The sequence below is a fragment of the Manis javanica genome, chromosome 3, assembly GCF_040802235.1.
Source record: "Manis javanica isolate MJ-LG chromosome 3, MJ_LKY, whole genome shotgun sequence".
Lineage (NCBI taxonomy): Eukaryota > Metazoa > Chordata > Mammalia > Pholidota > Manidae > Manis > Manis javanica.
The window spans coordinates 18,510,154-18,532,057 of NC_133158.1; the positions used below are offsets into that span (position 1 = coordinate 18,510,154).

General features: G+C 41.9%; 1 protein-coding gene across 2 annotated transcripts; it reads right to left on the reverse strand.

Moving 5' to 3' along the window:
* Positions 1-1,565: 1,565 nt before the first annotated feature.
* On the reverse strand, positions 1,566-21,571 carry PROK2 (prokineticin 2). 2 transcript variants are annotated; one of them, XM_073230911.1, is made up of 4 exons: positions 21,152-21,351; positions 17,648-17,773; positions 3,080-3,210; positions 1,566-1,864 (listed from the first exon to the last, which is right to left on the reverse strand). In XM_073230911.1, exons 1-3 carry the CDS (start codon positions 21,233-21,235, stop codon positions 3,106-3,108), a joined length of 315 nt encoding a protein of 104 aa, XP_073087012.1. In that variant the 5' UTR covers positions 21,236-21,351; the 3' UTR covers positions 1,566-1,864; positions 3,080-3,105. The 2 variants fall into 2 exon arrangements, with proteins under 2 accessions (XP_073087012.1, XP_017532108.2); XM_017676619.3 differs by having other exon boundaries at positions 1,566-3,210; positions 21,152-21,571.
* Between the last annotated feature and the right edge of the window lie 333 nt (positions 21,572-21,904).

The following is a 21,904-nucleotide window of genomic DNA, read 5'->3' on the forward strand; positions in this document are numbered from 1 at the left end:
CTTGCACTAAAAATACAAGAAGAAATAGAGTTCTCTTTAATGCAGAGGGAAGTGCTGAAGGTTAACAATTGGGGAGACGATGTCAGAGAATGAAAGAAATGCCGATTCTGAGGATATAGCCTGAAATACACAGCAAAATGTTGAAACAGGAAGCTCATAAAATGTGAATTTTAGACAATGATTCTCACTGAATACCAAAAGTGTCCTGTTTTTTAAAATTAAAAGGACCCCCAACTTTAATCTTCTAAAAAATGAACTAAGAAAAGAGTGGGATGAGATTTCTTATATTAAAACCAATGAAAAAGAAAATTGGTTTGTGTATTTGATCTATGGCTGGACTGACTTTGTAAGCAAAGTCCAGCAAGAGAACTATATTGAAATGCTGGGAAGGGTGCAGGTCTTCAGTGTGACAGGATGGTTTGTAAGGAAATAAATAGTTTGGGCACAAACTTCCCCACAGCTTAAAACAAAAAAAATGTTGCTTTTTAAAAATGGTTGAAGTCAGACATGGCAGTTCTCACGAAAGTCAGTGTTGACAAAGAAATCCAAAGGTCCACTTGATTTTGGTCTAGTAGCTTCTGGCATAAGATTTCTACCTTAGAATGGATGGAGCCCATTCACAGTATAGACATCAGAGTAGATTGCTGACTTGATTTTTCATGTGTAAATTCTCACTTTGTCTTACCTTATAAAAATTCTGGCCTATGAGGTCCCACCTTCAGGGAGAGACCATCCTAGGGGCTGGAAGAAACAGCATCACGATCTTTAGAGAGCGAGACTTTGTATGCTTTGCACACAACTAATTTGAAGACCCTCCATGAAGCATGATTACAAGGTTTTCAAAACAATTATTTGAAAGGTGCTAACTTTGGTAACAAGTGAAAAAACAGTAACCAAATAGAACTGTGCACTGAAAAAAGGGGAGGAGTATTCCTCAACAAAACTAATAACCCAGGGGAGGGGTAATAAATGACAAAGTTCTGTTTTTTGTCAGATGGTAATGCTGTGAGTCAGTAGATAACATTCTTAAGCTTTCATACCCAAACTTCACATTTTATCTCCTGGATATGTATATATAGACAGCCTCTTTAGGTAGTGATTTTTAAAAAATATTTGAGTTAGTGTATGTTCAAGCACAGTTTTATAAAGTGGGTTATATGTTTTTTTTATGTGGGGTGAAAATGGGTGATCAACTCAATTAAGGTTTCACCGCTTATGAAAAAGGATGTAACAGACATTACATGGAAACTACATTTGGGAAAACTGCTGAAGGGCCTTATTTCTTTACCCACAATCCCACCTGCTGAAGTCTTTAATTTTTTTTTTTCAACAGACTCACTGGGGAATGTTTCTTGAATACAAAATAAACTAAACCAAAAATACTACTATGACTAAGTATGGTAATTAGTACAGTAAAAATCCCATATGTGTGCAGGACATGTTAGCCACAGGGGTAAGCTGACACACAAAGGGCAATTGTAAGCCCTCGCTGAAGAAATTCGTACAGAATGGAGTTTTTTGTGGAATGGTTAGTGCGTTGGCATGCTCAAGTTTAGTAGGCTAAACACATTTCATAAGTTGTTTATTTGCGATATTGAATCCATTTACAATATTTGGTAGGCTTTCCAAGGCCAGGCTACATGGGCATCACTGTGTGGCTGGCACCTAGCGCCCTGCATGGCCCACCCATGACAAACACTCCATCGTTATTTGCTGAATTCATCATATGGTGACACCCCGGGAGTTCATTCCTGATCACCATCCGTTGGGCCAGTCATCATTCTCTTTCATGCTCCCAGACCTCACTGATTAACACATGCTTCGTTTCTTGCAATACCTTGAAACTCATGCAAACAGAACTTTCCTGTATGTAAAATGAAAATGCACATACCGTTCATGCCATTTCACCAACTTGGGAGTCGGCACCCATTTTAGAATGTGCGCTAATAGAAATCTGCTTGCAATAAAGACTGAGGACAACTGTGATAAAAATAAGGATATAATATTAAAATAAATCAAATGATATATAGTACTGTCATTATTCTGATACAGAATTTTTATGCAGCAATACTGATGCAGGTACAAATGGCAGGATGCCAGGCAATAATCCATTACAATAGACTTTTGGGTTACAAACCAGGTTTAATTTACAACTTAATACCATTAATACCAATTTTCAAAAGGTATCTAGTGTTATGCCAGATTAAAATCAATACCTCTTCTTCAAGTGACATTCGCTGAAACATCTCTAACCATGAGACTTAAAAAAATATTATAAAAAGAAAAAGAAATAAATGTAATACGTATTGGAAAAGTCTTTTTTAAAAAACCCCAAATCTAGAAATGTGGATGAAACCTGATGTTCTATTCCTTCTCTCCTCGCACCCATCAAACAGCAGACCTGAAGTCTACCTACTTAGACAGGTTCCATGAAACTTCAGAAGCACCCAATTGTCACTCAATGTAAGAGATGTTGTTGGGTCAAGTTCAACTACACACTCTTTCACTGTTTAAGTATCAGGGACAATGCTTGATTCTTATCAGTGATTCTGCCAGGGAGCTAGAAAATATGAACCCTGCCCCACACCCCTTACTTTAAAATGCTGGAGGGTCAGGGAGGGAAAACAGGGGAAGAATTAAGGGCCTTAGAAATCTTTGAGGACTGAGACATAAGAGAAGAAAGGGTAGGTGTGTGTGTGTGTGTGTGTGTGTGTGTGTGTGTGTGTGTTGGGGCACGGCTGGGGGGAAGGGGAATTAAGGGAAAAAAAACTTTTCTAACAAAGTATCAGATTCTTATTCTACTCATTTTTGTGAAAATAGATGAATTACTGGCATTGAAAAAAAAAAGCCAAACCAAAACACAAACAGGGAAATGAGAACCGGCTCCATTATTCCTTCCACTTGACATTTCTATCCAAAATTAAAATCCTCTTTCAATTAAAAAAAAGCATCATTTAAAAGTCAAAGATAGAAATGTTCCTTGGGAAGGGGAGGAAGCAATTGCATTTCTTTCTGGCATAGTATTTGTTTGGCACAATCACAAGTAAACAGACTTTACAGACATCGTGTGGCTGCTCACATTTAAAGTTTTCTACGCTAAAGTGATTACTTTCGGGCTAAACAATTAAACCGGTTAAACGAAGTCCGCAAACAGGCTAAGCCCGACATACATGGACACGTGTGATGCATTCTCCACCCGAAAAATGGAACCTAGAATAAAAAACAAAACTGAAGTCAGGGCAGGAAATGTTTTTAAAAACAAGCAAAAAGCCGAAACTACTCTTGAGAAATCTCTTTGAATCATAATAGCTGGTGTTTGCTAAGTGCTAACTATGCATTAAGCAATGTGCTCAGCACTTTACCATCCTTTCCATCCTTACAAGCCCTCAGTAGAGATAGCAAATCCTTTAATTACACCCATTATACAGAGGAGATACTGAGGCACAAATAGATTAGTAAATGGCCCATGGTCACATATCCAGAACTTGGAGCTTGGCTGGCAGATGGACCAGAAGAGACCAAGCATTTAAGCACCAAATTATACTGCCTCTTACTTTTATTCACTTCAATCTTTTTAAAATTATTTTTAAAAACTTTTTAGTAAGGTATGATTGGTATACACTCTTATGAAGGTTTCACATGAAAGAACAATGTGGTTACTACAGTTACCCATATTATCAAGTCCCCACCCATACCCCATTGCAGTCATTGTCCATCAGTGCAGCAAGATGCCACAGATCCACTATGTGCCTTCTCTGTGCTACACTGTTCTCCTGTGATCCCCCACACCGTGTGTACTAAACATAATACCCCTCAGTCCCCTTCTCCCTCCCTCCCCACCGGTCCTCCCACACCCCTCCCCTTTGGTAAAACCTCTAGTTCATTCTTGAAGTCTCTGAGTCTGCTGCCATTTTGTTCCTTCAGTTTTGCTTCACTGTTATACTCCACAAATGAGGGAAATAATTTGGCATTTGTCTTTCTCTGCCTGGCTTATTTCACTGAGCATAATGTCCTTCAGCTCCATCCATGTTGTTGCAAATGGTAGGATTTGTTTCTTTCTTATGGCTGAATAGTATTCGACTGTGTATATGTACCACATCTTCTTCAGTCATTCATCTACTGATGGACACTTAGGTTGCTTCCATATCTTGGCTATTGTAAAAAGTGCTGCGATAAACATAGGGGTGCATATGTCTTTTTGAATCTGAGAAGTTGTATTCTTTGGGTAAATTCCAAGGAGTGGGATGCCTGGGTCAAATGGTATTCCTATTTTTAGTTTTTTGAGAAACCTCCATATTGCTTTCCACAATGGTTGAACTAGCTTACATTCCCACTAGCAGTGTAGGAGGGTTCCCCTTTCTCCGCATCCTCGCTAGCATTTGTTGTTCTTCGTCTTTTCGATGCTGGCCATCCTTACTGGTGTGAGGTGATATCTCATTGTGGTTTTGATTTGCATTTCCCTGATGGTAAGTGATGTGGAGCATCTTTTCATGTGTCTGTTGGCCATCTGAATTTCTTCTTTGGAGAACTGACTCTTCATATCCTCTGCCCATTTGTTAATCTGGTTATTTGCTTTTTGGGTGTTGAGGCATGTAAGTGCTTTATATATTTTGGATGTTAACCCCTTGTCGGATATGTCATTTACAAATATATTCTCCCATACTGTAGGATGCCTTTTTGTTCTGTTGATGAAGCTTTTTATTTTGATGTAGTCCCATGAGTTCATTTTTGCTTCTGTTTCCCTTGCTCGAGGAGATGTATTCAGGAAGAAGTTGCTCATGCTCATATTCAGGAGATGTCTGCCTATGTTGTCTTCTAAGAATTTTATGGTTTCATGACTCACATTCAAGTCTTTAATCCATTTCAAGTTCACTTTTGTCAATGGGGTTAACAAAATCCAGTTTCATTCTATTGCATGTAGCTGTCCAGTTTTGCCAACACCAGCTGTGGAAGAGGCTGTCATTTCCCCATTGTATGTTCATGGCTCCTTTATCATATATTAATTGACTATATATGCTTGGGTTTATATCTGGGCTCTCTAGTCTGTTCCATTGGTCTATGGGTCTGTTCTTGTGCCAGTACCAAATTGTCTTGATTACTGTGGCTTTGTAGTAGAGCTTTAAGTTGTGGAGCATAATCCCCCCCACTTTATTCTTCCTTCTCAAGACTGCTTTGGCTAATTGAGGTCTTTTGTGGTTCCACATGAATTTTAAAACGATTGTCTCTAGCTTGTTGAAGAATGCTATTGGTATTTTGGTAGGAATTGCATTGAATCTGTAGATTGCTTTAGGCCGGGTGGACATTTTGACAATATTAATTCTTCTTATCCATGAGCACAGGATGTGTTTCCTTTTATTGGTACCTTCTTTAGTTTCTCTCATGAGTGTCTTGTAGTTTTCAGAGTATAGATCTTTCACTTCCTTGGTTAGGTTTATTCCTAGGTATTTTATTCTTTTTGATGCAATTGTGAATGGAATTGTTATCCTGATTTCTCTCTCTGCTAGTTCATTGTTAGTATATAGGAATGCCACAGATTTCTGTGTATTAATTTTCTATCCTGCAAGTTTGCTGAATTCAGATATTAGATCAAGCAGTTTTGGATTCTTTAGGGTTTTTTATGTACAATATCATGTCATCTGCAAACAGGGACAGTTTAATTTTTTCCTTGCCAATCTGGATGCCTTTTATTTCTTTGTGTTGTCTGATTGCCGTGGCTAGGACCTCCAGTACTGTGTTGAATAGAAGTGGGGAAAGTGGGCATCCTTGTCTTGTTCCTGATCTTATAGGAAAAACTTCTTCTCGCTGTTAAGCATAATGTTGGCTGTGGGTTTGTCATATATGGCCTTTATTATGTTGAGGTAGTTGCCCTCTATATCCATTTTGTTGAGAATTTTTATCATGAATGGATGTTGAATTTTGTCAAATGCTTTCCAGCATCTATGGAGATGATCTTGCGGTTTTTGTCCTTCATTTTGTTGATGTGGTGGATGATGTTGATCAATTTTCGAATGTTGTACCATCCTTGCCTCCCTGAAATAAATCCTACTTGATCATGATGGATAATCTTTTTGATGTATTTTTGAATTCAGTTTGCTAATAGTTTGTTGAGTATTTTTGCATCTTTGTTCATCAGGGATATTGGTCTGTAATTTTCTTTTTTTGTGGTGTCCTTGCCTGGATTTGGTATTAGAGTGATGCTAGCCTCATAGAATGAGTTTGGAAGTATTCCCTCCTCTTCTATTTTTTGGAAGACTTTAAGGAGGATGGATATTAGGTCTTCACCGAATGTTTGATAAAATTCAGTGGTGAATCCATCTGGTCCAGGAGTTTTGTTCTTAGGTAGTTTTTTGGTTACCAGTTCAATTTTGTCGCTGGTAATCGGTCTGTTCAGATTTTCTGTTTCTTCTTTGGTCAGCCTTGGAAGGTTGTATTTTTCTAGAAAGTTGTCCATTTCTTCTAGGTTACCCAGTTTGTTAGCATATAATTTTTCATAGTATTCTCTAATAATTCTTTGTATTTCTGTGGTGTCCATACTGATTTTTTCCTTTCTCATTTCTGATTCTGTTTATGAGTGTAGACTCTTTTTTTCTTGATAAGTCTGGGTAGGGGTTTATCTATTTTGTTTATTTCCTTGAAGAACCAGCTCTTGCTTTCATTGATTCTATTGTTTTATTCCTCTCAATTTTATTTATTTCTTCTCTAATCTTTATTATGTCTCTCTTTCTACTGACTTTGGGTCTCATTTGTTCTTCTTTTTCTAGTTTCATTAATTGTGAGTTTAGACTGCTTATATGGGATTGTTCTTCTTTCCTGAGGTAGGCCTGTGTTGCAATATACTTTCCTCTTAGCACGGCCTTGGCTGCGTCCCACAGATTTTTGCGGTGTTGAATTATTGTTGTCATTTGTCTCTATTGCTTAATCTCTGTTTTTATTTGGTCATTGATCCGTTGGTTATTTAGGAGCATGTCGTGAAGCCTCCATGTGTTTGTGGGCTTTTTTATTTTCTTTGCGTAATTTATTTCTAGTTTCATACCTTTCTGGTCTGAGAAACTGGTTGGTACAATTTCAATCTTTTTTAATTTACTGAGGCTCTTTTTGTGCCCTAGTATATGATCTATTCTTGAAAATGTTCCATTTGCACTTGAGAAGAATGTGTATTCTGTTGCTTTCGGGTGTAGAGTTCTGTAGATATCTGTTAGGTCCATCTGTTTCAAATATGTTGTTCAGTGCCTCTGTGTCCTTACTTATTTTCTGTCTGGTTGATCTGTCCTTCAGAGTGAGTGGAGTGTTGAAGTCTCCTAGAATGAATGCATTGCATTCTATTTCCCTTTTAATTCAGTTAGTATTTGTTTCACATATGTGGGTGGGTGCTCCTGTGTTGGGAGCATAGATATTTATAATGGTTATATCTTCTTGTTGGATTGACCCCTTTATCATTATATAATGTCCTTTTTTGTCTCTTGTGATTTTCTTTGTTTTGAAGTCTATTTTGTCTGATACAAGTATTGAAACTCCTGCTTTTTTCTATTAGTTGCATGAAATATCTTTTTCCATTCCTTCACTTTTAGTATGTGTATGTCTTTGGGTTTAAAGTGAGTCTCTTGTAGGCAGCATATAGATGGGTCTTGTTTTTTTATCCATTCAGTGACTCTTTGTCTTTTGTTTGGTGCATTCAGTCCATTTACATTTAGGGTGATTATTGATAGGTATGTACTTATTGCCATTGCAGACTTTAGATTCGTGGTTACCAAAGGTTCCTTACTATCTAAGAGTGTAACTTAACTCACTTAATATGCTATTACAAACACAATCTAAAGGTTATTTTCTTTTTCTCCTCCTTTTTCTTCCTCCTCCATTCTTTATATATTAGGTATCACATTCTGTACTCTTTGTCTATCCCTTGATTGACTTTGGGGATAGTTAATTTAATTTTGCATTTGCTTAGTAATTAGCTGTTCTACTTTCTTTACTGTGGTTTTATTCCCTCGGTGACAGCTATTAAACCTTAGGAACACTTCCATCTGTAGCAGTGCCTCCAAAATAGACTGTAGAGATAGTTTGTGGGAGGTAAATTCTCTCAGCTTTTGCTCATCTGTAAATTGTTTAATCCCTCCTTCAAATTTAAATGATAATCTTGCCGGATAAAGTATTCTTGGTTCGAGTCCCTTCTGCTTCATTGCATTAAATACATCATGCCACTCCCTTCTGGCCTGTAAGGTTTCTGCTGAGAAGTCTGATGTTAGCCTGATGGGCTTTCCTTTGTATGTGATCTTATTTCTCTCTGGCTGCTTTTAATAGACTGTCCTTATCCTTGATCTTTGCCATTTTAATTACTATATGTCTTGGTATTGTCTTCCTTGGGTCCCTTGTGTTGGGAGATCTGTGGATCTCCATGGCCTGGGAGACTATCTCCTTCCCCAGACTGGGGAAGTTTTCAGCAGTTACCTCCTCAAAGACACTTTCTACCCTTTTCTCTCTCTTCTTCTTCTTCTGGTATCCCTATAATGCGAATATTGTTCTGCTTGGATTGGTCACACAGTTCTCAATATTTTTTCATTCTTAGAGATCCTTTTTTCTCTCTGTGCCTCAGCTTCTTTGTATTCCTCTTCTCTAGTTTCTATTTCATTTATCGTCTCCTCCACTGTATCCAATTTGCTTTTAATATCCTCAATTGTGCTCTTCAACAATTGGATCTCTGACCTGAATTCACTCCTGAGTTCTTGAATATCTTTCTGTACCTCCATTAGCATGTTAATGATTTTTATTTTGAACTCCCTTTCAGGAAGAGTCATTAGGTCCATATCATCTTTCTCAGGAGTTATACTAATTTTACTCTGGACCAGGTACCTTTGGCGTTTCATATTTTTATATGGCGCCCTCTAGTGTCCAGAAGATCTACTCTCTGGAGCTGCTCAGCCCCTGAAGCAATGTCGGGGGTTGCAGGGGAGTGGGATTGGTGCCTGGAGGGAGGAAAGAGCTGTTTCCTGCTTCCCGGCTCCTATGCCTGTCTCCACTGCCCGAACCAGTGGGCCGAGCACACAGGTACAAGCTTTTGTCCCAGAGCAGTCAGATATGGATCCCTGCTTTCCACAATTGGCTGTAATCTCAGTTTCTCCAGGAATTCTGCCTGTGTTAGCTTTCCAATCCCCTAATCACAAGAGTATCATGAAAGCACCATAAAATGTAGGTTTGTGCTCCCAGAGCAGATCTCCAGTTAGGTATTCGTAAGTCCCAGGCCTCTACCCCTCACCCACTATTTCTCTTCCTCCAGCCAGTGAGCTGGGGTGGGGGAAGGACTAGGGTCCCGCCAGGCCACAGCTTTGGTACATTACCCTGTTCTGTGAGGCCTGCTCTTTTTTCCAGGTGTATGCAGTCTGGCGCAGTCCTCTTTCCTGTTGCTCTTTCAGAATTAGTTGTATTAATTATATTTTTGTATTATATGTGGTTTTAGGAGGAAGCCTCTGTCTCACCTCTCACGCTATTAATCTTTTGATAGCATGCTGCTACTTAGGCTCCTTAAAGAGCACACAACCCATGATGCATGACCATGTCTACATAATGAGCAATATGCATGCACTGACAGCAAGATCTGAATTCACATGTTTGCACACAGAGGCCAGCAGAAGTGAAAATCCCAGGAGGTGGGGGTAGAAGAGAGAACTAGAGGAAAATCATGGGAGGCAGCAAGCTTGATATGCAGAAATGGAACAAACCATACCCCAGCCCCAGGAGAGCCAGCAGGGAAAGGCTGACTTCCTTCCAAGAAACCTCCAGGTGATATTTCTAAGAGCTCCGCCCACGCCAACAGTGAGGCTGGGCTGAGAGGGTCAACCAGTAGCTGGTGTGGTGGTTTGCTGTGTCAGGGGCAAGTGGGGCACCCTCAAAAAAATATATGCTTTCTAGGTGCAAAGAGCAAAAAGCTCAGAGCAAAAGGGCACCTTAGGAAGAATTTGCCTGCTTTGCAGGCCATGGGGAGTAGTTGCACCAGAGGCCTGGAGGCTGTGGACAGTCAATGGCATGGGATATGGCAGATGACTCCGATGGAGGAATGTGAGAGGGGCAAGCTATTATCTCAGGGATCCTGAGTTTACACATGCAGAAAAATGCATGTGTCCTATTTCCCAACTCAAATGCTTTATTCCATATCAGTATCATACTTGTGCATTTCCTATTGCATGCCGCCGAAAGGGGCTGCCCCAAACCTATGATCTGTCCCGAGGAGGAAACTTAAGATGCATCTTTCAGATGCCTTTAAATAATCTCTTTATAGATAAAGTAAAAACAGGGCTGTCTGCAGACAGTGACAGAACCATTCCAACCTTATTATGTGGCTGAACAGACAGGTCAGACCAACGCTGGGACAGACAAGCTGTGGCCCAGGCTCCTTCCTCATCTGGGCGTTCTCCTTGGGTGACACCATGCTCATGTTCTTCTTACCTTCTTTTTCTTCTCTTCCTCTTTCTTCTTTCCTGCCTTCCATTTCCAAAATGGTTCCGGAAGGGCCGGGGAGATGGTTTGAGATCAATAAATACACAGGGGAGAAAGGGCAGCAGCAGAAGGGCAGAGTGCATAGGTGGTGGGCAGGCAGAGCCGCTCCAGCGCCTCAGGCCATCTGCAAGGGCATTGCTCTCATGGCTGCAAAGACACTGTCTACACTTGGGCCCCAGGCACATCAGCTCCACGCAGATGGGGGCTCAGAATGGTTCTGTCACTGTGTGTGACAAAGAGTGCATGGCTGACTGGCTCACTGCTCATCACCGAGAGTAGGTTAGGGAAGCTGGGTGCAGCCGGGCTGCTCGGATAATCACGAGTGGAAAGTATGAGAAGTCAAGACCCATGAGCTTTGTGGTCTGTTTTGACCCTGAGACTTTGAGAGCTTCTGTGGCCAGGCCTAAAACTCCTGCCCGGGCCAGTGGTCCTCAATCGAGGGTGATTCTGCCCTCCAGGGGGACATCTGGCTGTGTCCAGAGATGCGTGTGTTTGTCAAAGCTTGGGGAAAAGGGTGTTAGTGATGTCAAGTGGGCAGAAGCCAGGGATGCGGCTAAACATCCTAAAAGCCACAAGACAGCCACTCCCCACCCTGATGAAGAATTATCCTGCCCCAAACATCAGTTGTGCGGGGGCTGGGAAGAGCTAACAAGGGCAGCAATCTCCAGAGAAAAGGAACCTAACAGAAGTGAACTCTCATGGAAGTGAACTGCTTCACATGGAAATGACCACACACCTTTCTTTTACTCAGTCAACCACCAGATACTGAGTGTCACCAACGTATCAGGCCCTGTTATAGGAACTGGAGACAGAAAAGTGAACAGGACAGGAAAGGTCTCGGTCCACCATGGAGCTTAAATTTTAATGATGAAAGACAGACAACCAGTAAGATAGTTTCAGCTAATAAAAAGTGCCCTCAAGGTGCTTACACTCGTGTGCTTTGTGCATTTCGACACTGTCGTAACTCTTGGGCCTGTAACGTGGTGGGCTGGAAGTGGCAGAAAGGAAAATAACACTGGGATGGGCCAGGCTCCGGGTTGCATAAGGCATCATGTGTGAATGTCCCACTAAATGCGAGGTTTTCACCTTGTTTTAACACAAGCTATATGGCTTCCTCTTGAGGCAAAAGAACGTGTCTGACTGAGGTCATCTAGCTACAAATGGGACACGTCATTGTCAAGCCCAGCCCCACTTCCTTCCAAACTCTGCTCTCCTTTCAAACACCTCCAGGCTCTCTGAAGAAAGGGACTGTCATTTATGAGCACACAGCACTGAGCCTGGTACCTGGGAGACACGCAAGAAAATATCAGCTATGCTCCTACCCACCACCAGTGCCCCCACCATAGGCGGTGCTCTGTCTGAAAGCAGAGGGGTGGCCTTCCAGGTCCTGAGGCTTCCCCACACCCCACAGACCACTGCCTGGCACCGAGATTCCGTGAGGCCCAACGGGATTCACACCACCAAACTCAGAGATGGATGTTCTGTGACATGAAAGCAGCCCAATGTATGGAGGCCCCTGCAGGGCGTAGCAGGGGGCCTAGCAACGTGTTCACCAGCCAGATGTTTTGGGGAAACTTTCAGAAATATCTTGGTATTATTCCTTGGTATCAAAACAGTCTGAGTCCCCACCTAGATCTGTCCTGACCAACCTCAACATAATGATTAGCCTGCTCTGCAGGTCCCTTTATACCTGGATGCCCTTCTCTTATTCTTTTCAAACCTGCCTCCCTGTTTTGAGATTCAGTCTGTGTTTCTCCCTCTGCCCCCCAAGCCTTTCTTAACTGGCCCAGTCCCTAGCATTTCCCTTCTTCCCTTCCAACTGTGAGCCGCTGATGACAGACCCCACACCTTTCAATACTACACACACAGTAGACACCTGCCAATTTCCTGAGTGGCCCATTCACCTCTAGATCTACATATGCCATGTGATGAGCCTGACAGGTGTCTAACACCCACAGAGGCCTGAGAAGCGCTTCTGGAAGATGCACCCTGAGATGTACAAATATAGCCAAGGAGCCCGCCATTCAGTCTAGCCTTGATGGTCTGCTTTAGAATCAACTCAATCCAATGTTTCTGGTAGCCTTGAGTTCCAAACAGCAAATCCTGGGGGTTCCCCAGGCACAATCTTTGGCACTTTTGAAAGGCATGATTCTTATTCGTTTGTAGGACTTTTACAGGGAATGTAGCACTGACACAAGATCAAAACCTTATTGGTGATTTCTTTCAAAACCATTATGTTGAAGAAGGAAATAGAAGGATACATGAAGAAAACCTAGGCACGTGACATAAAAAGTACCTGTCCCGAGGGGAAGGGAGCTGGGGTCAGGGGCAATGGGTGAAGGGGGCCGGCTGTATGGTGACGGGTTGTAACTAGACTTACGTTGCTGCTCTTCACTGGGTAGTCACACAGGTGGAGAATTATAATGCTGTGCACATGAAACCTGTATGTTCTAAACAAATTTTACCTATAACAGATGTACTATATATAATATACATAGAATAATATGATAATAAAAGCACTGGTACTATTGTGATTTCATTTTCAATAAAATCAGTTTTTCAACAGAACATATACTCAAAAAATTCAAATAGTATATAACAGTGCCTGAAATGAAGACAAAAAGCCCCACATTCCCACCACAATGTCTGGTTTTAATATGATCAAGATTGCCCCTATATTTTAATTTGGTAAAGTCTTAAATTGTTTCTTCTTATTTTGCTTGGAATAGTATATATTCATATAACCCCAAATAATAATACAGTTCTTTAATCTACTTGCCTCTTGTGAGTAGAGGGTCAGCACGGGGCCTGGGCCAGGGGAGGCTCCCTCACCCTGGGAGCCTCCTGTGGCTGGGGAAGAGCAGAGGGAAACAGCGAACGGGGGGTCATCCTCCCCAGTTGTGTGGAATGTCACTTGGGTTTGGGGAGCTGCTGGAATGCAGGCCTTGGGGCCTCTGGAATTGGGGTGGGCAGCACAAAAGGTTTGTGAGAAATAAAAACAGTAGCCCCCCTACATACACTTCTGCTTCCATCTGTGGCAGCCATAGCCGCCCGTGCAGATGAGAGGACAGAAGAGCTGTGTGCCTGGGTAGCTGCCACGCTCCCAGGGCAATGAGGATGCTGTATCTGCCCTGGTGTAGCCCGGTATGGCCAAGCGAAGGAAGTATTAGACCAGCAGAGCTCAACCAGGGCAATCTCCAGCCCCCAAAGCCTCCCAGGGGACAGCTGTCATATTTTGGCCACACTTTCGGCTGTCACAACTGGGAGGGGCAGGGACTACTGGCCAGCGATGTCGATAAACATTCTATGATGCTGCACAGGACAGCCCCTAAAACAGGGTATCCGGCCTCACATGTCATAGCGCCCAGGCCAAGAAACCGTAGATTAGACTAGAGTGTACTTGTGTCTTGTGAGGCCCTCTAGCAATGAGCCTGAATCGCAGCTATGATGCTACCCCACAGGTAAAATGTGCAGAGCAGCTCTTGAGACCGATGACAGAACAGATGAGGGAATTAGCATGTTATACTTTCATCTGCACATCTTGTGCTTAATTCTGTAGTTACATTCATTGTATTTTAGTTATTATTTTTTAAGTTTTATATTCTACTCTGAAGTTATAATTAGGTTTATACTGTTTCATCATAGGTTGGTTCTAAAATGGAAATAGCTAGTAATTTTTAAAATCTTCCATGTCTTCCACAAACAAGACCCAGATTTTAATTTGAAATATTTTCTTCAGAAAAGGAAAATGTACTGGTCCAGTTTGAAAGTGCAACTAGAAAAATAAAGCTGGTGCTAAAAATGTTAACCTAAAAAGTGGAGCAAAATTAAAATATATATATACATATATATACATATATGTATATATATATTTTAGAGGAAATCCAGTTAGTTAAATAGAAAAAGAATCATCAAATAACGCAAAATCACATAATTAAGAGACTTTCAAGTTAAGCAGAAATCAGAGTGGGATGGAAATGGCTAATCTTTGTCAACTCTGAAAAGTGTAGGTATCAACAGAAACTAAAATAGTGTTTTTTAAAATACAACAGCAAAGTATTCTCTGTAGACATATGATTCAGTAGCTCATCCTTAATTAGGTATTTAAAAATTGTTAAAAATGAATACATATTAAAACTATCATTGACCTAAAAATGTGTTTAGAAAACATGCATTCTGTTCTTAGGGAGACTAATATTTTATTATATTTTTGAATTATCAAGTGTAAAGTTAAAAACTATGCAATTATAAAATTCCTGCTTAGCAGTAACTATAAACTGTACAAACTAATTAATTGATACTTCTGAATTAAAATAGTACTTAACTCAGTGGCTATCAATTGCTATTTATGGTTCTCAATTTCACTCATCAAGTATTTTTCACTTTATCAAAATAAGTAGACTTTATGGCTAATGACTAATCCATGCCAGAGTGGAAAATTTACAGGGTAAACAGGAGCAGCCTTCGCTTATTCACAGCCTTGCATTTTTAAAACACCAATCCCTGTGACCATGACCAGTTAATTCATGATTTTAATTTTTTAAAAAATTAATGAACATATATATTAAAAAAGAATTTTCAATATACTGTCTACATTTTTACCATCTATCAATGAGCCATTAAACTTCAGAGCAAAGTTGAATACTGTACACTAGGATATATTTGTAAAACATTTTTTCCTTGAGTTATTCTGAATAAAATTTAGTAGAGAGATATCTTGGAAGAAAGCAGATTTTTTGCCAGGAAAGGTTAATTTCATTCAGAACAAGTAACAACTCTGGACCGTCTCTAAAAACAGGCTGTTGAATTGACCTATAAAAACGTATTTTCAAGACAGAAAAACAACCAATATGAAAAGTGGTAAAGTTCAGTTCTAGAAACACTTTTCAAGAGGGCAACTGAATAGGGGACAGTTCATACGACATAAAACCATATAGACATATATTTTTAGTAGTTTGGTTTTTTCACTTAATTATACATGAAAACGACAACCTGTTATTAAGGAATCATTGTTAAAATTGTGATAAAAACAAAAGCATAGCAATGTGCCTGGGTTTATGGGAGAAAAATGACTTTGCTGACTTTCAGAATTGACCTTATGCTACACAGAACTAGAAGCTCTCCAGAAACCAGGGAAACAGGATTTGGTTCTCTTTTAAAAACATCTCAGATGTGGAAAACTCATCAGAACTATAGAGTGAGACGAATTCCCACTCAGGACCATTATCCCTCATCCCTGTGAACATCTTACCCACACAAACCAGTTTTGGTTAAGTGAAGTACACGATATTCCAGTTAAACACGACGGCAGCTTTCATGGAGGAGGAAGACTGTAGTGACTAAACCACACAGACAGTGGACAGTCAACAGAAGTGAAGCCCAGGGTCTGCCCTCTGACCTCTCACCTTGTAACATCGACCAGCTAACTGAGCCCCTTTGAAGCTCAGTGTTGTTGTATGGAGGCGGGTGGCCAAAACAAGCCTGCTTGACAGGGTCCTTGTGAGTATAAAGTAAGAAGCACATACACAACAGGGTCGAGTACGTCACAGCATTCAGAAAGTGGCAGCTACTGTTGCTATTAATACAAAGAGTTCCACAGAATGTGTCCACTTGTTTTAGCAAACAGGCTGGGTGAGGTTAAACTAACACTACAAAGACAACATAATTCTTAAAGTTTTCAGCAACGGTGGCTCAAGTGTACAAGAGAGACTTACATCTGACAAGGATGATGGAAGACCAGCAAATGCCAACGTGAGGGCCGGCTCCACCGTCCCCTGGGGAGCCTGGCACTGAGACAGCCAGTCAACGGTTTAACACCTTTCCTGTCTTATAACGGCCAAGACGAAAAGGTGCATGTCATGTTTAAAAGTGACAGTACAGTCTTGCGTGGTAAAACCACGAGGCGGAATGGTCTGAACGGAATAGGAAGTGTTTCTCAAGGAAACCGCAGGAAAGCCAAAGTCAGTGGTCAGACAGGCCCAAGCAGGCGGTTGCTTATTATGGCTCACAGCGCGATACCGAAGCCAGTTCTTTTCAAAACAGTAACCATTATCTGTCATTGTGGCATATCAGAAAGATGTCCTGGCTCTGCTACACTCTTCAACCCTAACCCGCAAGTGAGAAAAAAAGGTAGAACAGAATTCAATACACACACACACACACACACACATACATACATGATGGGTAGAGAGACCCCAAAACCTGCCTCCAACAAGCCCCTGCCCTGGGGACGCACCCCTTAAGGGCTCTGCACTCCACTCCACTGCTGGGTGAGAGAAGGAGGTGTGCTCCGAGGGCAAGGCCCTCCAACCCGTGTCCCCACGGGATTCTGCTGAGATTACAGAGTTTCAGAAGTTTTGAATCTGAAGGGCAAGGACTCTCCAGGGTGCACAGACTTCTCTGCTCCCTCCTGCCTCCCAGCCACCCGCTCCTTGAAGAACTATAAACCTGCCCCGCCTGGACTCAACAGCAGAGCCTGCCACACGACCTCGAACACTCAGGCCAATCCTGCCACCATTCGGTCATGCCACTCATTGTCAATAACTTTTCCTCTGTTTTATTACAGTTGGTGGGGATAATGAGTTGCTAGATAATAAACTGGAAAATTAGATATTCATCTCTAGGATTGTGAACGATGTATACTGTAGAAAAGAGTCAAAATACAGGGCTTTTAAATTAAGATACAAGAGTGATGGTGTCACTGATGATTTTCTGCCAAAAACGGACCATAGAAATTATCTGCTTCTGCTTTATCAGGAGGTCTGACATTAAAAGTCTTTTCAAGAACTTCTATACCCTGATTTGTGTATAGAAGCACATATGGTACATATATATATGTGTGTGTGTGTGTGTGTATATATATAGGACAAAAAATATTTGTCCTAAATTCTAAAGCAAATTCACGTGTCTGCAATCTTTTTTGCAACATGTTTCTAATGCTGTGAGAGTCAGGATATGACAATGATCACGAGAATAAGCATGGCAGAGGATGCAATTCTTTACAACGCAAGCGGAGAAGGGAGAGGTGGTTTTCCACCGTAATCCTCTCTAACTTCCAGTTTCAAGCAGGTTACCCTGGATCTGTGTTACGCACACCTTGCTCAGAGCTACGTTACCAAAGCATATGAGAACCACTGTGAGTCCAGATACGGATACTAACTTTCCGAGTTAGCGGATGACAGCTGTCTCCCACTTTGCCCAGAGGTGTGCAAATCCTTATGCTCTTAACCCAGATACTGACAGCACAACACATGCCTCCACCACACTGGGGGTCCTTGTCGCAGGCCTGAAATGTAATAAACAGACAAATATAGATAAGTAGGAAAGGCTCAGGGTAAGGAAATCTAAAATTAGTGGTAAAAAATGCTCTTTAAATATCCAACAGCTATGCTTTTAACAGTCACATAAAAAAATGAAAATAAAAAAAAAGAACTGTCATCTTCATTTGCCTGCCCATATTTACAATAAAATCTGATCAGATTTTCCAAGTTTTTAAAACATGGCCTGAACAGTGGCCCACACATTATGAAAATCTTAAATAGACACAAGATTAAGACAAAAACAAATCAGCTCTCTTCTAGTGCTTCACGGCTGGATCGGCTTTGAACTTGAAGAACGAGTCTGTATTAGTCTTAGACCATACATGGCCATTAGGAACTACATAAATCGAATCACAAGATTTTATTACTATTAACTGCAGAATGCATTGGGCCCAATTTTAAAAAGGGATTTAAATGGTCTCTAAATCTGGCATGAAATGCTCTAGACTCATAAAGGCACTGATGTAAATTTTAAAAGGGCTCATTCAAATATTTGCATTTTAGTTCATGAGACATCATGTTTCTCACACCACTGACTTGCTTTTTGCCATTTCCTCTTTAAAGAAAGAAATCTCAGAGGTTAAGAATGGACAGACCAAGACTTTTGCCTTATGCTGCTCTCTTTTTGGGTGAGTAGCAGGAGTAAAGGTAATTATTAGCTGAGGATATACATACGTGCACATTACACAATCAGCTGAACTATTCTCTAAGATCCATCAGATTTAGAAACGCAAGTGACAGACGCAATTATCAACCTTGAGATGCGATTACTCAAAGCATCTGTTCCCAACATAAAAATCACATATACACCTAGTCAAAGAATCATTTATGGATGAATTTCCATACTCTACTAAACAGAAATAAATAATGAAGTCTCATTTTTTTGCATGAAAAAAGATCAGAAGAACTGCTGTTCTTTCCTAGAACCAACAAAAAAAATAGGACGCTTTGTTGAATGGTGCGCAGTAATCTTTTTTGTTAGCAAAATGGGAAAAACATTCTGTGCTGTATAAGACTGAAAAGACTATAATTTAGACACAAATTTAAATGTTTTTATTGGTAACAATTAAAAAAACCCCTTCAAAGTTCTTAGTTTTGGAGACTGCCATAACTTCTTAAAACATAAATATATGGGCATGCCCTTATTATTTTTTGTTAACCGTGACCAACTAACTATTTTGCCTTAATGTTGGTTTATTTCCTCCACTGGAACTTTTTGGTTCAGTTCATTCAGTCTATTTAAAACAAGTATCTGGGCAAAACCCACAATTTTCACCTATGGGGTATTTGGACATTTACAAGACAACATCTAAACATCTCCATTTTCCAATTTTTATCTGTACACCAGAAATCATGTATACATGGCCATTACATTCCAGGAACGAGATGTTCAGTACACGATACTTCCCAACATGGTTATAACAAATCTATGTGGACATATAAATCAATTTTAAGATAACTGCATATATTACCAAAAAAAGTAATTGTTTAAGGTGGAGGTTTCAGGCAGTACTTAATTTCAACAGATGCTCGAGACCTGGAATTCTGAAGCCCCAATAGCTCCTTTTAGAAAACAATCAAAATCCAGCCAAAATATTTTAAAACTTCAATCAATCACCTGGATGTTTAATATCCTATAGATGATATATCTAGATAAGTTACTGAGTCTTTCACTTGACTCCAGATGGTTCCTGTCAAGGAAACATAACTATGTTTCTTTATTGCCATCTTGCTTTAGAAATTTTTTTTAAAATTTTCTTCTTGAAACACTGAGTTAAAATGACAAGGAAAACGGCACATTTAACTCTAATAGAGCCAATCTAAATCTAACAGATAAACATCTAATGTGATAAAATTTCATTTTGTAACAAAAAGCTTCAGTTCTTGGAAATATTTACAAAGAAACTGCAAAGGTTTATATATTTTTAATTAGACAGCTGCTTCCTAATGCCCTGCATCCTTAACCCATTGCAGATCTATTCACATAGGGCTGTCCTGTGAATGGAACAAAAAGATACTTATATTGCAAAGGAATTTTGGGCCCAGAGGATTAGGAGAAATTTTAAATGAGCCAGCAGGGGAAGAAGAGGAAAAAAACCTAATCATGTTTCAATTCTCATGTATTATACAAACCTGTAAAGACTTTTTTCAACCACACAGAATAACAAAGCTGTTCAAATACATCTCTAAAAAAAAAATTCTAAACTATTCTAATAAAAATCATGGCGCTTAATAAATTAAGTATCTATTAGCTGTAACCAAATGCTGTGGTAATACAGGGCTTTCAAAATGCTGTAAACCTATTCGCTAACAGGGAGACAACAACTTGATTTTCTCAAGACAACTTAAAATAATTTAAATATTTTATTATCTATGTATCATTTCAATCATACAGGTCTTATTTAGATCCTACAATGTGCACTTAAGTCTGTGAAGTAATTTAATGGAGGTGTTTAATAATTTCAGTCTTAAAAAGAGAGTGAAGAAGCTGACCAACCAAGGAAATGGTGGTTTTGCATTGTTGACGGTAAAGTAGACTAGACTTTATTTTCTACTGTAACCTCCTCCTTCAGATTCACACAAGGAAAATAATTGGTGAGACTGGGAGAGAACTGAACTTTCTCTAGTAGAAAATTTCTGCTTCCAAAAATGATGGAGATCTCCTCTCCAAAGTAAAACATCTACATTGCCCCAGCCTACTGCAAAATTGTGCCAGAGTGCTGGAGGCGCTTTATCGGGAATTGGAAGTGGAAAACTTCCACAGGGAGAACCTCAAGACGCTGAAAACAAGGCCTGGAACCCACAAGGGAGGGCCCACATTGCTTTGCAAAGCGCACACATGGCCCCGGACCAAGCTATTTCAAAGGGTTCGGTTCCTTCGGTGGGTGGGTGGACAGCGAACTCCTTGACTATAGGACTGAGACTCCCGGACTCGCGGGACTTGGGGTATTTGACTTGCCTCTTTGCATTTCAGGAAGGGGCCCTCAAGATATGTTTCGAGGCTGGAACGCCTCAAAAAGGTGCTTAAGACTGAAAAAAAAAACACATAACTTTCAGCTTAAGAGAGAAACAGACCAAACGCGAGGAGAGAACGCGGGATACGGGGCAAGGTGGGGCGACACTTGGGTCACTTTGCCTTCCAGGGCACGCAGCGTCCCGCGCCGTCTGCTGCTTTTTGGAGCCGGGCACTTTTCCAAGCGCGCCCGGGGGAAACCGAAGCAGGTGTCCCCGCCCCGGGCCACCCTCCCCGGGCTGCTCGCCTCCCCGTCGCCGCGCCCTCCCGTGTCCCCCGTGCGCAACGCGGGCGCGCCTCCCGGGCGGACAGGTGCGCCCGGGGCGCTTACCCCGGTGATGACCGCGGCGTCCCCGGTGGGGGGCGTGAGCAGCAGGAGCAGCAGCAGCAGCGGGGCGCAGCGCGGGCTCCTCATGGCGCCCTGGGGGCTGGCGGCGGTTGGGGGCCGTTGGGGGCGCGGGGCCGGAGCGCCGAGAAGCGGGCGGGCGTCTGGCGCGAGCCTCGGGCCGTTATAAAGGCGAGCCCCGCCGTGACTCACGCCGGCGCCCGCCCGGCAGCACGCGCGGGGGGCACGGCGCGGGCACACGCCCCACGCCCCACCGCGCCCGCGCGCCCACCCCAGCCGCCGCCCTCCGCGCCGCGCCGCGCACGTGCCGCCGCCCGGCGCCCCCGCCTCGGGCGCCACGCAGGCAGCGCCCCCCGCGGGGCGCCCCGCTCCCGGCCCGGCTCTCGCCGGTCGCCCGCGCTGCCTTCCGCGCGCGCCTGGAGCGCTCTTGTGGCCTGAAACACACTCATGTGCTGTCCCGGTTTCCAAAGCTCCACGTGCCCGGCGCCGAAAACTTGGAGTTCATTTGCTCTACAGATGTTTCGGGAGCGCCTACTACGTGCCAGGCGCTCAGACGCCTGGCAGAAGGGCGGGCGCGGCGAGGGGTGGGGCGGGGGAGGGGCTGCAGGAGCCTCTGAATTGGTTCGTTTGTTGAGCGGGTCTTTCCAGAGCGCCCGCTGCGGGCCAGGTACTGCCCCTGGGGTCTGTCCTCGGGGTCCAATAACCGATCCGAAAAGACAGCAAATAAACTGGGAAACG